Source organism: Triticum aestivum, chromosome 4D (genome assembly GCF_018294505.1).
Source record: "Triticum aestivum cultivar Chinese Spring chromosome 4D, IWGSC CS RefSeq v2.1, whole genome shotgun sequence".
Taxonomy (NCBI): Eukaryota; Viridiplantae; Streptophyta; class Magnoliopsida; order Poales; family Poaceae; genus Triticum; species Triticum aestivum.
In genome coordinates this window covers 57,188,784-57,206,325 of record NC_057805.1, presented here as the reverse complement: position 1 = coordinate 57,206,325, position 17,542 = coordinate 57,188,784, and the positions used below count along the sequence as shown (strand labels likewise).

At 46.2% G+C, this 17,542-nt stretch overlaps 1 protein-coding gene across 1 annotated transcript; it reads right to left on the bottom strand.

Annotated features, from left to right (window-relative positions):
• Positions 1-7,009: 7,009 nt before the first annotated feature.
• Positions 7,010-10,692, bottom strand: LOC123096176 (COBRA-like protein 2). The gene is made up of 6 exons (XM_044517815.1): positions 10,181-10,692; positions 9,007-9,086; positions 8,237-8,696; positions 7,944-8,103; positions 7,587-7,864; positions 7,010-7,504 (listed from the first exon to the last, which is right to left on the bottom strand). Exons 1-6 carry the CDS (start codon positions 10,263-10,265, stop codon positions 7,182-7,184), a joined length of 1,386 nt encoding a protein of 461 aa, XP_044373750.1. The 5' UTR covers positions 10,266-10,692; the 3' UTR covers positions 7,010-7,181.
• Positions 10,693-17,542: the final 6,850 nt, after the last annotated feature.

The following is a 17,542-nucleotide window of genomic DNA, read 5'->3' as shown; positions in this document are numbered from 1 at the left end:
GCAAAACTGAGCAAAAATATCCACATTTGTTGCGTACAAATAGATCAAACTGTGAATGTTTGTCCGTTTTGAAAAAATTAGCGTCTATTTAGGCTGTATTAAAATGTTTTCCTGCATAGAACATGTGCAGTCATGTTTTGGCTTTAAAATTTGCAAGTGTAAATGTGGAGTAAAATGCTGTAGACATTCATTATATATTTGCAATAAATTCACACCTTGGGTGAGAAAAATTGAAAGGTATGGAGATAGGCGAATGGTCAAGCGAGATGGCCAGCTGGGTGATCGCGGGCGTGCGAGATTCACGGACCCAATATTTACAACGGAACTGCTTTGCACAAGACGTTTCACTTTCCGATCTACGTCCAGCCACACGCAGCGGACGTGATGAAAAGGGTAGATTTTATTGGAAATGAGCGTGGACGTGATGAAAAGGGTAGATTTTATTGGAAATGAAGCGGCCGAAGGTTTTTTTTAACAAAGGTGGATTTTATTGAAAATGAAGCAAGGGGATACGAACACAATGACCATACACCTGACCTCTGCATAATTAGAATGCACACAATCAACATGAGCACACATATAAAAGAAAAAAACACATCAGTAAAGAGGAAAGTCATACAAGACCCAAGCCATGCCTAAGCGAGAAAAAAATATATTTGAAATGATCAAAACAACGGTCAATAAAATCAACAATGAATTGTGATATTTTCTGCCACTATTTAATGTTGATTTTGTTTTTACCTCATAAAGAATTTGTGTTTGAACTTGAAATTTCACATGCTAAAACTTCACATATTTAACTGAATGTATGTGTGTGTTTGTAAGCATCTACGATTGTACTGTGTTAAGAAAACATACTGTATTTATTAGATTTTTTTTGAAACCTCAAAACTATAACGTAGTTTCTACCGAAAGTTGGTTTCCACGCGATATTCTCTCCCACTGGTTTTTTTTGAGCAAATCACCAAGTTTTATTCAGCAAAATCCACAGATAGTGGGATACGTCTCACGTCATGGGGTTTCCCTAACCAAACATGGCGGCCCAACCCCAGCGAGAGAGCGAACTTGGCTAAGTTATGTGCCTCAGTGTTTGCAGCACGACCCTCAAAAGAAAAATTACAAGTAAAAGAAGATGCTAAGCTATTGATCTCACTTATGATTGCTCCATTTTCTCCTCTAGCTCCCATGTTGATTGCACCAACCACCCCTTTTGAATCTGACGTGATCCCTATGTGGTTCAGGTTTAAGTCTTGTGCCAAGGCAAGCGCTTCTCTGCATGCTATAGTCTCCAAGCTTGCCAGATCATCCACTCCCCCGATTACTAGCACCGAGCTGCCCAAGTACAGCCCATTTGCGTCTCTGCACACCGCTGCAGCTGTGCCTCCAGCTCCCTTGCGACAAGCTGCGTCCACATGAATTTTTGAGTATCCCGCCGGTGGCGCCTTTGGTCTCTGACTTGTGACAGTAGGAGAGCCCGTTCGCTGGTTCAGTGTGTGCGTGGGTTCTGCCAGCATATTCAGCTCATCAATATATCTATTGATGAATCCATGGATAGTCTGCGCGCTTTGAAATATCCCCTCGTGGATGGCCTTCCGACGTGCCGCCCATATCGCCCAGAGAGTGACGGCCAGCTTCACAAAGAGGGCAAGTGATAATGAGTTCATGAGAACAAACAACCATTTTTTTGCGTCCGGCTCTGTAGTTGTTGCCATAGCTTGTGCCATTTCCTCATCTACCAAGGGCCAAGTACATCTGGCCATCGTACATTCCAACAGGGAATGCCTCCATGGATCGAGCGATCCACACATATTGCATGCACTCGAACTTGCCATGTGCCGATGTGCACGAACATCATTTGTTGGTAGTGATTGTTTCGATAGCCTCCATAAGAACATTCTGATCTTTCCCGGCACCTTGATTTGCCACAGCTTCTTCCATTCCCCTTCCTCTCTGACCGAGCTAGAAGGACCTCCCCGGTTTTCTAACCAAGCCTCTCGCCGTTGCCGTGTACTGACAAGCATTCGGTATGCTGACTTTACGGAGAAGATTCCATTCTTTTCATAAGCCCAGCCCCAAAAGTCTTCCACATTGCTCGTGCATAGTGGGATGCGTAATATGATTTCAGCATCCATTGGCCAGAAACAAGCCCGCACCCTCTGTCTATTCCATGACGCGGAGGTGGCATCTATCAGTTCCGAAACAAGGACAGGAGGATTATTGCTTATACAGCCATAGGGCTTCATCATCTCTGGTCTTGGCAGCCAATTATCGGCCCAAATGGCAGTCCCAGCTCCACTGCCGATACGGCGGATCAGGCCTTGCTGTAGTGTGTCCCTGCCCTCGCAGATTGCTCTCCAGATCTGGCTAGGGTTGCTGCCAAGGGGGGCGTCTAGGATTGAGCTGTTTGGGTAATATACACTCCTGAGCAAACGCGCACATAGACTGTTTGGATTTTGTAGTAGTCGCCATGCTTGCCGAGCTAGCATTGCAAGATTAAACAACTCAAAATCCTTGAAACCCAGTCCCCCCATGCTTTTCAATTGGGTCATATCCTTCCAAGAAACCCAGTGTGGCTTTCGTTTTCCTTCCTTACTTCCCCACCAGAATCTCCTTATAAGCTTGTTCAGGTGTTCACACAGACCCCGTGGTAGCTTGAAACAGGACATGGAATAAACTGGTACTGCGTGGGCAACTGATTTGACCAGTACCTCTTTACCTGCTGAAGACATTGTGTTCTCAATCCAACCTTGAACTTTGCTCCACAATCTGTCCTTTAAATACTTGAACGCACCATTTTTATTACTTCCTATATCCGATGGCATACCAAGGTACTTTTCATTTATTGTTTCAATGGGTACATTCAGAAGTTCCTTGACTTCTTCACGTATACTTTCTGGCACCCCCTTGCTGAAAAAAATAGATGACTTGGCATGGTTGATTCTCTGGCCAGTAGCTTGGCAGTAGATATCCAGTACCTGGTTGACCTCAGTAGCTCCCATACTATTTGCCTTGAAAAACAGCAGGCTGTCATCAGCGAATAAGAGATGGTTTACCGGTGGTGCCATCGGTGCCACCTTCACCCCCTCCAAATTGGATGACTCACTTCTCGATTTTAAAAGGCACGACAGGCCCTCTGCTGCTATCAAGAACAAGTACGGGGATATTGGGTCCCCTGTCTGATTCCTCGTGATGGTTTGAACATGTCCAGTTTCTGACCATTAAACATAACGGAGAAATTAACTGTGGTGACCAAACTCATGACAATGCTTACCCAGTTTTCTGTAAAGCCCAACTTTAACATCATTGCTTTCAGGTAGGGCCATTCAACTCTGTCATAGGCCTTCATCATATCGAGCTTAAGAGCACATGACTGGTTTTCCTTCGTCCTATTCCGCTTCATAAAATGGAGACATCATTCTGCCAGGCACAAATGCTGATTGTTCCTCAGAGATAATGTCAGGTAAAACCAGCTTGAGGCGATTGGAAATAACCTTCGATGCAATTTTGTAGAGTACATTGCATAGACTTATTGGACAAAATTGGGACAAAAGGGTGGGGTTTTTTACCTTAGGAATCAGCACTAGAACGGTCTCATTAATACACTCGGCAGACTCCTTCCCTTCCACTATTTTCAAGACCACATTGGTAACTTCCTCGCCACATACATCCCAATGCCGCTGAAAGAAATGTGCCGGGAACCCATCTGGACCGGGTGCCTTGGTCGGAAACATTTGAAAAAGAGCTGTTTTGACCTCCCTAGCGCTGTATGGGGCGTTCAAAATTTCGTTCATCGCCGTGGTCACCTTTCTAGGAACGGTCTCAAGAACCCGTTCCATCTCATTGACCCCCTGGGATGTATACAGCTCTTTATAAAAATCAGTAGCCATTATCTCCATCTTTGCTCTATCCTCTGTCACTTGCCCATCATGCCGTTGGAGAGATTTTATTTGATTTTTCCTTCTGCGGCGGCTCGCGCGTAGGTGGAAAAGTAAGTGTTTTTGTCACCATGCATTAGCCATTCAATCCTCGCCCTCTGCCTCCAAAGAATTTCCTCGCGGTGATATAACTCCACCAGGTGATCAACAATTTTTAATTCTGCCAATGCTGGACCGGATCTTCCTCGGGAATTGCGCATCTCCTGTAGTTGTCCTTGCAGCTGGCGAATCTGCTGTCTGACATTGCCAAAATGGACGCGATCCCAATGTGATAGATCGCCTGCCAGGTTGGTCATTTTGTCGCGCATCTCCACTACCGAATCACTGGAGTTCCGTGTCCAGCCTTGCCCCACTACACCTGCTAGCTCTGGATCCCGTTCCCAGCAAATCTCATATTTAAACCTTCGTGGGGCCCGCTTGCATGCATGCATGTCCTTGAGCTTGAGGAAAATTGGTACGTGATCTGATGAGGCCACTTCCTTGTGCTCTGTTATTGCATCCGGGAAAGCCAAACACCAGGCTGTATTGGCCACACTTCTGTCTAAACGCACCTTAGTATAGGTTCCTCCTGTAACCTTTTTCTCAAAAGTCCAATTTCTCCCAATGAAACCAATATCGTCAAACCACACATGTCCAGCGCATCCCTGAATGCGTCCATTTGTGCTTGGCTACGGTTCCCCACACCATCATGTTCATGAGCATATAATACCTCATTAAAATCTCCCATGACGACCCACGGCAGATTGCTTGAACCAACTATCCCTCTCATCATATCCCACGTCTTGTGGCGTTCATTTGCTTGTGCTTCTCCATACACCAAAGTGACCCTTACCTTAGTATCAACAAGCTCATCAATAGTCACATCTATATGGTACTCAGAGTAACCAATAACTTCAAGCTTTATTTCCTCATTCCAAAAGATCCCTAAGCCTCCACTTCTACCGGAGCTACTTACAGCAAAACTTTTATTGAAATTTAAAGATCCTACCATATTCTCTACTCGAGAGCCCTCTATTTGAGTTTCAACAATGCATACAACAGAGGGGGCAAGTTGCCTCGTGAGGTCACGAAGCTCGCGAACTGTCGCGGGTTTGCCAGCCCCGCGGCAGTTCCAGCACAGGAGACTCATTGCGCCAGGCGAGCCCCTCCATGGGAGCCCACCAAACGCGCATCAATAGTTTTGTTTGCTTCTGTATTCTTTGCCTGGACTATTTCAAGGACCGACGGACTCGGCTTGTTCCTTTTGGATTCTTGTTTCGGTGGGGGGCTTGTTGGAGGCCGTGATGGTGGCAGCAGTAGGGGTAAGTTTGACTTCATAGAAGAAGATGGATTGATCCGAGATGCAGTCGGGTCGGCAATAATAGCCACGCCCCTCTTCCTGTTTCTTTCTCCGTCCTCCATGGTCACATCATACTCTGATTCTTCCTGAGCTGCCACATCAAAGGGGTTTTTCTGGGAAGCTCCTCGGCCACGGCCTCTTCCCGACCGGCCCCTGCCTCTTCCTCCTCTGTTGCCGCTTCCTTCTCCTGCCCCCCTGCCTGGGCCTCTGAACCAAGTTGCTCTCAAATCCTTGAACACCATAGCTGACGGAGGGTGTACACCATCCCCACATTCCTTAAAAAGGTGCCCTAGGTTTCCACATACCGAGCACCAATCAGGCAGTCTCTCGTATTTCACCCTAAAGATCTCTCTGTGGATTCCATCTTTCTTCTTCACCACCAGCGAGACAGCGTTCTTGAGTGGCTTTGTCACGTCGATTCTCACACGGACACGAGCAAAGTTGCCTTCGAAATCCTGAGACTTTGGTTCTGCGAAGATAAAATCTCCTATGGTTGCCGACAGAGCTTTGATTTTGGAAAAAAAACCATCGGGTAGGTCATGGATCTGAACCCAGATTTCAATCTTCTTGAGTTCTATCAATGAGGGTTTTGTAAAACCATCATAAGGTGCCAGCACTACAGCCTTTCCTTTGAAATTCCATGGACCCTCTTCCATCACACGTTCCCAGTCTCCTAGGCACGAGAACTGCAGCGTGTACAGGTTGTCCTCAAGCGGCCGGATCTTCACTTCCTTGGCCAGGTCCCATGCAACCCTCATGGTCTTGTAAAACCAGTATTGGCTGTAGGGTTTGTCCGTATGCACCCTAGCAATCGCCATCCATCGAGTCACCTCATCTGTGAGTTCTGTATCTTCAATCACCACATCCTGCAGATCATCTTCTGTCAGACCGAGTTCAGCCATCATCGCTTCAAGATCGGATGAGGCCGATCCCGAACTCGTCGCTGCAGTCGCCATGGATTCTCTAGCCCGAGGTTGTTTCTTCCGCGGGCGGTATGGTCCCAAAACCAATCCCCGCTCCGGGTTCCGGCCAAGCTCCGAGACCCAGCAGTCACCGGCGACGAGGGGAGGGGTAGGGGAGATCAGATCTCTACGGGGAGCCAGTTGCCGCCGCCGAGAGGAGAGCCAAACCCTAACGCGAGGGGAAACCGGGAGAGACACCGCTTAAATATGAGAAATCTCCCACTGGTGGCCACTCATAGGTGGGCAACGGTCCATCTCGGGCCGGGCATGGCTTGTGGCGGCCTATTTATAAGTGAGCTGTGTCGGCACGACACACATGCCTCACCTCAGCCGACGAGCACGCGACACATGGTAAACAGGCCGGCCTGGCACGACACATATGCCAATCCGCCCGTGTGCTTTTTTGCCGTTTGGACTGTTTTTGCGCCAATAACTTGATAAAAAAAAAGTCAGAAAATAAACGGGCCATGCCGTGCCAGCCGACGGGCCTCACGTCTGCGCCGTCATGCCATGGGCCACACACGGCCCGCTTAGTCATGTACCGGGCCAAGCCCTTTATTGCCGAGCATGCGTGCTCATGGGCCGGCCCGGAAAAAAGGCTCGTTCGGCCAGCTATAAGGCCACTTCCCCTCTCCGCCTGCGTGTCATAGCCTATTAGGGAGAGGAACCCCGCCGGGCAACCCAAGGGGAGGGATGGGGGGAGCACCGTTTATGGGACACCGTGAGAACCTAAATCTGAGAATAAGGCAACTTAAACATGAACAAACTTAAACTTGCAAGAACCCGAAATCTGAATGGATTCAAACTTGCAAGAAACACAAGACGTCAGTGCTCAATGGCCAATGGGTCAGGACAACACACCCCCAGTCAGCTTTTGATGCAACATCTCTCTCTCTACCTAAACTTGCAACAAACTCAAGACGTCAGCGCTCAATGGCCAATGGGTCATGACTTCCCGCAGTATTTATCTAACACTAGATGATTATACAAGAACGCCACCATCGCGCAAGCGACGATGGCCAGGGCCAGAAACGCCGTCTTCGTCAGTCTCGGGGAGGAGCTCGGCAGCCATGGGTACAAATCTGGTTGAGGCATCACGCAGCTCTCACCATTGAAGTATATGCGTCTCGGGAAACCCCAGCCCTTCTCGAAAGTGAAGGTCGACGGGTCCTTCCTGAACAGAAGCTCGGATTGCACGTTGCCATTTGGCCCAGCCACCATGAGCAGGTCATTGTAGTACTTGAGACCCCACAGCATCGCGGTATCATCTGCATCGAAACGCCGGTTAATAGCTTAGTACTTGCTACACATTTTAGTTGCCAAGTGTATGGATAAAGTAGTAGTACTCACTTATCACTCCATAGGGGTTCAATGCTTTGTAGTTGAAGCTGAAGATTGTCGTGACATTGTCGAAATTCGGGTGTTGAACAACCAAGTTCCACTGCGAGTAGTTCGTCCGGTAGTTCCAGTTTGAAATGGTGATCTTCACCCTCCAGTAGTCCCTGTAGTTGGCCTTAACATGCCAGTGCACCTTGATTGGGCACATATGGGGCGAGCATCGTACTAAGGGGGTCGAGCTGCCCTTGCCAGGTCCATTCACCACTGAAGCCAAGTAAGGCGAATTAACCCTATCGAAGTAGCAAACACATTTAGAAATAGTTTCAGAGAGTGCAAAAAGTATCTGCCTCCTGAAGAGATAGTACTTACTCGACGCAGCTCCCAGGGTTGGTTATGTTATTTTGGCAGCCACATGAACATTTTGGGCAGTCAACTATCGTTTCATTGTAAAACGATGATAGTGCAACGCAACAAGCAGGACCTCTTTGAGCAACAAACTGTGAATATGTGCATATCACATCCCAAGTCACTGAAAGAAGAGAACATTTTCTTTAGTCAGTGATCAACATATGCTAGGTCACTGTTGACCTGTGGTAAGCCCAAGAAATTTGATTCTGTCGTAATAGCAACTAAACAGAAAAGAGGATTCGGAAACGACATACCGTGCGCTTGAGTTGTTCTCCTTCCATCAGGCGAAATGAACTTAGTGGGAGGTTTTACTTTCTGGGCTGCTCCACAGGTATACCCTGGACCTGGGGCCTTGAGGGTGAAGTTTTTCGGTGCTTTCACTGTCCTGTTGCTCGTTCCGGATCGGCCAACAGTGATCTGAAACGATGCCACTGCATTGACTGGATCTTGCACCCATGAACTAAGAACTCCTCCTTTGCAACAATTTCCAACCTGCATGCCGTTAGGCGCACCAGGAAGCAAGTCAACTGTTGTTGGGTCTCTCCTGCAGCAGTGTGGTATATTGCCTTTAAATTGAGAGCAATCCCCTTGCTCTATGGTCTGTGCACCCATCATTCCCCAGATGACCTCCTTCTTTGTCCAAGCCCACCCAAGATGCCACCCAGGTGCTTGGATATGACGGTACTTCTGGTAATTGTTTATGGAAACAACAGCCTGTGAATACAGAACATCAACAGCAGAATAATACATGGTGGAGGTTGTATGTTTCACAATTATGTAAGGGTTCTTAATGCCGCGATTAGAGTCAATAAAATTCCCTTCTCAATAGGTGCAGCGAATCTGTTCTGCATTGTGTCAAATGCAATTAGGAAAAAAGAAATTGCATACATTGGAACTGAAGTATTATAGGATGCAATGTCGAACTACAAAGAAGAGTTTTACAAAAGGGAGTACTTGCGTCCGACTTCTGCATGAACTTCAATCAGAACTCTGAATTACTATATTAGAAGTTGGGGTAACTTACAATATAGCCATCTGCAGTCCACTGAGTGATATCCCATTTGATTGTGATGTTCCCAGTTGGATCAAGAGGGTCGTAAGCTTCTGCATAGAGATAGGCAAGTATACGCAGAACCTCAAGTTAACATACATGAGTTGGTTACATGCATTTCAACACACACCCTTGTTCACATCAAGTTCCAGTTTAAATAAAAATAGCGAAAAAGCTCTGTATGAAAAGTAGCACAATACGGATCAAGATTGAATTGCTATTAGAACAAATTACACACAGCCAATCTTAGCTGAATGAAAATCGAGGAAGAACTCTGTAACTATCCTATATGCACACCCGGCATTGATCTTTGCATGATATAAAAAACATTTCTCTTTTACAGAATTAAATTTCGACAACCATGTAACTATCCACATTTCCTGTGACTGAAAAATGGGAAGAAGTAGCTCATAGTTATTTAAGATTGAAATTTTTCGACAACCATGTAACTGCGGTGGTGACAATAGCTCGAAATCCTGGTTCCCTAAATGTTTTTTCCTCTTATTTGTATAGATTGTGCTAGCCGGGTGTCGAAGTAGAGATCTCTCGGCTCAAGCAGCTGCATGCAACTCAATACTTTAACAAATTCTTTAAACACTAGGAATCGGTATTTTGTAGTGATTAAAGGCTACCTACCGTGGTTACAGGAAAACATTAATTTATACTCTCTGCATGCTTAATAAAGCAGGATACGAATGATCCGGAACCTTTGATTAGATGGCAATCGAACAGTATGCAGGCCCCCTTTCCCCTAGTATTTTCTTGACCGACCACTACGCAAGATTCTACCAGGGCCACTTCCTATTCGTATGATATGACTGAAAAATGGGAAGAAATCCAACTGCGGTGGTGAATGGTAAGTGGTAACAGCTCGAGATTCTGGTTCCCCACATGATTGTTTTCCTCTTATGAATCGGAAATATACGGAGATTTATGTATCGCATCGGTGCAGATGCCCACAAAATCTGCGAACTTATCAAGATCGAGGACGGATTTGTAGAAAGAAAAAAAGGGGGAAAAGGAGTCTGGCAAGAAAACCCTCGATGAAACAGTACTAGTAACAAGAAACAAATTCTGAGAAGAGTGAACAAGGCAATGTGGAGCTCTTTGGAAAGGGCCAAGACAGCCGGGCAGGCGCGGGACTGACCTGTCGAAGGCACCGCTCCGACGAGCAGGAGGAGCAACGCAAGCGCGGCGCACAGGCGCATGCGCAGGAGCGACGTCGCCGCCATGGCCGAGGCGAGGAACGGAGCTCCCCCTAGTGCGCGCTAGCTAAGCTGCGATGCAATGCCAGCTGCCGCTGCCAATCCTGGTAGTGGCAGCAGTGCTCATTTATTTTCGCCGGCCTTTTCCTCGGCGGGCGCGATTAATAGCCCCGCCCCGGTGCGGTATTCCATTTTTGTTGGGTGCGGGGAGAAAGAGGAGCGCCGAGCGCGACGCATGGGAGGGCGAGCGCGCGGGGCCCGACGCGGGCTGGCCGCAGCAGCGCACAAACCAGCTGACGAGCGAGCTCCCTTTCCCTCGTCGGCCTTTTCCTCCCGCTGCGCGGCGAGAGAGAGAGGGTCAGAGGTCAGAGCGACCGTTTCTTTCGGTTGGTTGGGCCAGCCGCGGGGAGGGGACCAGACGGAGGGACGAAAGTTTGAGCGATTGGCGTGGGAAACGGTGGTGGTGTGGGGGGAGGGAGCACAGCTTTGTTTGCTTTGGCTCTGGGTCTGGGGGCACGTGACGGGGAAAATGAAAGAAAAGGGGATGCTGGGCGGGACGCAGCGGCGCTGGCTGGGCTGACCATGGACCGAGATACGGAAAGCATGTCGTTAATCCTTCTTAATCCTGATCTGATCTTGATAAATCTTATTCCCCCGTGTAGCTCGACACGGGTGCGTGGTGTCGGGCTCCGTACGCACGCCGGCTCGGGTATCGGACGTCCCGTGGAACATGGGCCGTGGGGGCGGCTCGATGCGATGCTTGGCGGATCCGGCTGGCCCAGGCATCCGGCTTCGTTGGTGGCCGGCGGCGGCGCCTCACGGACGCATGGGGTCCGCAGGTCTATGGCGCGCGGCGCTGGCCACCCGGTCTCTTTTTTTTAGAGTAACTAGGGAATTTTATTCAAAGCTCAAGACATCCGGGATACAAGCAATGTCGGAAAGATTCCCTAGCCACACATGGCGACCCATCAAAAGAGACGCAGCTCCTTTCGCTATCGAGTGGGCCTCAAAATTATTTTCCCTACGCTTAAAACGGAAAGAAACGGTAAGAAAACTATGCCACCCGGTCTCGGGCTTGGATTAGTATGACTGCCGGCGAAAGCATTTTTTCGAAAAGGGGGGTCTCCCCGGCCTCTGCATCAGAGTGATGCATACGGCCATCTTATTAACGAAAGAAAAGGTTCCAATAAGGTTCCAAAGTCTTCGACTGAAAAGTAATAAAAAGACAGCTCACACAGAGCAAAAGAGGCTGGACACACAGACTAGCCAAGATAAGACGCCACAACCGGCTGGCTAAATTTAGATAGGTAAACTAATTGCCTATCCTATTACATGACCGCCATCCAAACCGGTTGAAGATATCCCGAACTACCATCTCCCAGCGGATAGATCCAGTAACCAAATGCTCCCTGGCCACCATTGGAGTGAGTAGCGACCATGAACGGATCATGACCGTGGCTCGGAAAATAACCTGCAAAAAATGAATACGTGATGTTCTGTTAAAAACCAAATCATTTCTGCAAGTCCAGATAGTCCACAACAAAGCGCAAACTCCAACCCGAATATGTCTCGCTAATTCAGGCTCAACCCCAGTGAGCCATGTCCCAAATAACGTAGTGACAGAATTCGGTGGAGTAATATTAAAAGCAATGTGAATCGTCCGCCAAAGTACTCTGGCAAGCGGGCAATAAAAAAAGAGATGCTTGATCGTCTCGTCCCGATCACAGAAGCTACACCTCGTAGGTCCTGTCCAATTACGCTTAATCAAGTTATCCTTGGTTAAAATAACCTGTTTATGGACAAACCACATAAACACTTTTATTTTCAAAGGAACTTTGACAGCCCAAACATGCTTGGAGGTAGGAATGGAGCTCAAATTAATCACATCAATATACATTGATTTAACCGTGAAAACTCCAGACCTAGTCAGTTTCCAGCGCAATTCATCGGGTTGTTGAGAAAGATGGACATCCATTAGTCTCCGAACTAGACGGAGCCAGTCTTCCCAACGATTGCCCACTAACGACTGTCTGAACTGAATATTAAGGGGGTTGGATTGAAACACCGTAGCAACGAACACCTCACGGCGTTGAACAATACGATATAAAGACGGATATTGAATGGCCAAGGGTGTCTCACCGAGCCAAGTATCCTCCCAGAATCGTGTACTAGCGCCGTTGGCAATAACAACCTTTATCCTATTAAACAGAGATTGTTTGACTTTCATCAGGCCTTTCCAGAACGGCGAGTCATTTGGCCTGACTGTGACCTGAGACAAGGACTTTGTCTGTAGGTACTTGCCGCGAAGGATTTGGGCCCACATGGCATCAGTCTCAAAAGAAAGCTTCCACAGCCACTTGCTAAGAAGGCATCTGTTCTTGACTTCAAGATTCTCAATACCAAGACCCCCTTGGTCTTTCGGTCTACAGATGATATCCCATTTTGCAAGTCTGTATTTTCTTTTTAGATCATCACCTTGCCAAAAGAAACGCGATCGATAAAAGTCCAGTCTTAACAGAACTTTGTAGTGTAAAAAAACTTAGAAGCTCGCGAGCTTAATGGCTGGCTAAGGCCCTGTTTGTTTGAGCTTTTGCTTCTGCTTTTGCAGTTTTTTTTATTTTGATTAGAAAAATATAAAAGCTCCTAAATAGGTGCTTTTGGAGTTTTTAGAGCTTTGGATGAATTAACATAACAATATTTGGCTCCAAAAGCCATAAAAGCTCCAAAAGCACCTATGTAGGAGCTTTTGTGGCTTTTTGGTCCAAGTGAAAAAGCTGCAAAAGCAGAAGCACAAGCCCAAACAAACAGGGTTATATTCTTTCTGTGCTACAATGTACTAAGACGTTTTTTCACGCTAGTGTGGTGTCAAAAAAAAAATCTTATATTATGGAACGGAGGGAGTAGGTTGCTTCTTAATGCATAAAGCCAGACATTGATTTTAGCTTGTTAAACTTAACGAGCTTAATGTACGAGCTAATGAGTTTCATTAGTAGCTTTTTAAGCTCGTTAGTACAACACAACACATATTTCTATTTTATGTAAACATATTTTTATGGCACGTCAACCCATCTATTTAATATACAGATTTGCTATTTCACATCTAGATGTAATGTATTATCTCACAACTAAGTCTAGTACCATCTAATCTATTGCTGTTTTCGTGCGAAGCTTGATTTGTGTCGCTGGTTGCTTCCCGTGTCGTAGCTGTTTTGTTTTCTTTATATGTGTGCCGCATCCACCGTAGTTTTTTGGCCCGTTGGCGCTGTGTCTGTTTGGGCCTGTTTTTTTCCGTTCTCTACTAATGAGAGGTAGAGTGCTTTGTCCTTTTTTATTCTCGACTCACTCGCTTCATTTCTATCTTCTCACTCCTATTTTGACTTCTCATTGACTTGGTGTTGGCCTGCTCTACCCATAAAAGAAGGGTCTGGTGCTGGTCGCTTGCCTTCTTCACTCTCTATTTTTTTTTCTTTTTTTCTTTTTATTTTCTCTTTTTCATGTTTTTTTAAGTCATGGAATTTTTTCTTCAAACTTACTAAGTCACATCTAAATGAGATATAATTCACATCCAAATTTCTCACCACATGATCTAGAGTTGTAATTTTCATGCAAATTTTATGATTGTCTGCTGCGCGTGACTTCCTTTTGATGTTTGTGCGCGCGTGTGGCCTGTTGGTTGCGTTGCGTGTGCGTGTGGGCTGGTCTTTTTTGTTTGTGCCTAGGTCCGGGCTGGGCTGGCCAGGTCCTTTATGTATGTGTCCGTGTGGAGAGTGCCAATTGGAAGAGTCAGGGGCAAGCATTTTTCCCAAGTATTTTCTGTTCGCCACTCTCTATACTCACTCTCTTTTTGATTTTCCCTTGTTTTTTTACATCTTTCCTTTTGTGTTTAAAGTTTTTTTCTTTTCATTTTTTATCATAAAATTTATGATTTTTAAATTTCATAAGTATATTTTAAAATAACTCGTTCTGCGGGCTGTAGCTTTTCTCACTCTATGTTGTGAGTGCGGTTCAGTTTTTGTATAGAGTAACATGACTCGTTGCTCTCTCTCTCTTTGTTCCGTTGAGCTATGGTTCAATTTTTTATTTTGTTTGCTTTGTTTATTTGTTTCTTTCATTTTTCCTTTTTAGTTTTGTGAAGTTGTCCTAGTTACAAGTCCATCCTTGACTCACATTTACATCCATTATTTTGTTTCTCCAGATGCAAGTCCATCCATGACTCGTAACTTGGCATGTAGTTTATTTTTCATCCCAATCGCAAGTTTACCCTCAACTCAAAACTGGGCTCATAGTTTGTAATTGTCCTAGTTGCAAGTACACCCTCGACTCGTAACTCATATCATAGTTTTGTGTACTTGTCTCAATTGCAAGCACACCCTCAACTCGCATCCCGTATCGTAGTTTTGTGAAGTTATCCTAGTTACAAGTATATCCTCGACTCGCAATTAGGCCCGTAGTTTGTTTGATCCCAGTTGCAAGCCCACCATTGACTCGCAACTCAGCATGTGTGTTTTGTTTTTTTTATCCCGCTTGTAGATCCAGACTTGACTCGCAACATGACCCTTAGTTTGTTTTATTCTAGTTGTAATTTGACCCTTGACTCACAACTGGCTCATAATTCGTAGTTGTCCTAGTTGCAAGTCCACCATCGATTCGTAACTGGTCATAGTTGTCTGAGTTGCATGTCCACCCTCGGCTCACAAGTGGAGCTTATGTTTTGTTTTTCATTCCGGTTCCAAGTTCACCCTTTGACTCACAAGTGGGCCCATAGTTTGTTTCATTCCAGTTGCAAGTCGATACTTGACTTGCAACTAGGCTCATAGTTTTGTAGTTGTCTTAGTTGAAAGTCCACCATTGTGACTCGCAACTTGTATCGTAGTTTTGTGTAGTTGTCCTTGTTGTAAGCCCACCCTCGGCTCGCAATTCGTATCATAGTTTTTTATAGTTGTCCCAGTTGCAAGTTGACCCTCGACTCACAACTAGGCTTGTAGTTTGTTTCATCCCAGTTCCAAGCCCATCCTTTACTCGCAACTCAGCCCATTTTTAGTTTTGTGTGCCGTGTTGTAGGTCCATCCTTAACTCATAACTGGGCCCGTAGTTTGTTTCATCCTAGTTGCATGTCGTTATTTGACTCGCAAATGGGCTCGTAGTTTTGTAGTTGTCCTAGTTGTAAGCCCACCCTCGTGACTCGCAACTCGTATCGTAGTTTTGTGTCGTTTCCCCTGTTGCACCACCCTCAAGGCGCAACTCGTATCATAGTTTTGTGTAGTTGTCTCAGCTGCAAGTCCGCCCTCGACTCGCAACTAGGCACATAGTTTGTTTCATCACAGTGGCAAGCCCACCCTTGAGTGGCAACTTGTCATGTGTTTTGTTTTGCACCCCGGATGTAGGTCCACCCTTGACTCGCAGTTAGGCACGTAGTTTGTTTCATCACAGTGAAAAGCCCACCCTTGACTCGCAACTCGGCATGTGTTTTGTTTTTCATCCCAGTTGTAGGTCCACCCTTGACTCGCAACTAGGCTGGTAGTTTATTTCGTCCCAGTTGCAAGTCAACCCTTGACTCGCAACTGGGCTCATAGTTTCATAGTTATCCCAGTTGCATGTCCACCCTCAACTTGCAATTGGGCTCGTAGTTGTCCTAGTTGCAAGTCCACCCTCGACTCGCAACTAGGCATGTGTTTTTGTTTTTCATCTCCAGTTGCAAGTCCACTCTCAACTCGCTACTTGGCTTTAAAATTTGTTATTGTCTCACTTGCAAGTCCACCCTTGACTCGCAAATGGTATCATAGTTTTGTGTTGTTGTCCCAATTGTAAGTCCACCGTTGATGTGAAACGGGGCCCGCCCGATCCTTTACTTTGTCCCAATTGCAACAACAACCCCGACATGTAATTGGGGCATGCTTTTTTATCCTAGTTGCAAGTTCACAGTCGATACGCGACTAGCGGCCTACTCATTGTTGCCTTAGTTGCACATCCATCCCCGACATGCAACCGACCCCCATTTTTTCCTAGTTGCAAGTCCATCTTCAATATGCAACTTGGGGATGGGGAGCATGACCCTTTTGTCCCCGTTGCATGTCCACCACTGACATGCATCTAGGCCCGACCCATTTTTTCGTCGCAATTGCAAGTGCACCCTCTACATGCAACTTTTAGGGTCGACCCTTTTTGTCCTAGTTGTAAGTCCACCCTCGATGCGCAACTAGGCTCTATTCATTTTTGTCCCAGTTGAGTCCACTCTCAACACGCAACCGAGAGGGGGATGTGGATGACCCATTTTTGTCCCTAGTTGCACCTACACCTCTGACATGCAATTGGGGGGCCTGCTTTCCCAGATGCAAGCCCATCTACGATGCGCAACTGGGGGCCGACCCATTTTTATTCCAGTTGCAAGTCCATCCTCGACACACAACTGGGGGCTCCGACCCTTTTTTCCACAATTGCAACTCCATCTCTGAGATGCAACTGGGGCTCGCCTTTCTTTGTCCCAGCTACAAGTCCATCCTCGACACGCAACTAGGCCCAGCTCATTTTTGTTTAGTTGCAAGTCCAACTACACCCCGACATGCTTTTTTACCCAATGTAATTTTTTGAAATTCACAAACATTTTTTTAATTTATGAATTTTAAAAAAACATGACAATTTTTGAAATTCATGGAAATTTACAAAATCACAATTTTTTTTAAAAAATCATGATTTTTAATTGATGAATATTTTTCAAATATATTATTTTAATTCTCAAACAATTTTCAAATTTATGAAAAATAAATAAATACACAAACATTTTTCATGTCCGCGAATGGGCCCTAGGGTCAAGTTGGAAGATACTCGCAAAAAGAAAAAAAAAACTGAAGGATACGCGTTGGCTTGCCTTTTTCTTACCTTTGCAAGGTGCATGCATGCAGCACGAGACGTCCTTGTATAAGTCAAATTAAGGACAACATAAGAACAAAGTTTAGTTTGGGTGACTAGCTTTGCCGGTGGCGGGCAGCCAGCGTAGGTGTGAACCCCGACGGGACGAATAAGTGGACCACTTATCTTTTTGGAAAATGTTTCCACCTGGGGGACCGGCTGAAACTTCGGCCGGTCTCGCGCGGGCCATTGGATCCATCTAAATCATACGGTACACTGTAGCATCGCACTTCACACATACCTTATCTTCCCAGTCCTTTATCCTCCCGCAACTTTATTCTCCCGCACACGCATACCGTAGACACCGTCGCTGACAGCGACGACTAGCGGATGCGCCGGAAGCCCAGTCGACGTCGTCTTATACGCCTCACCCTTCTCCCTCTGTTCTCATTTTTTGC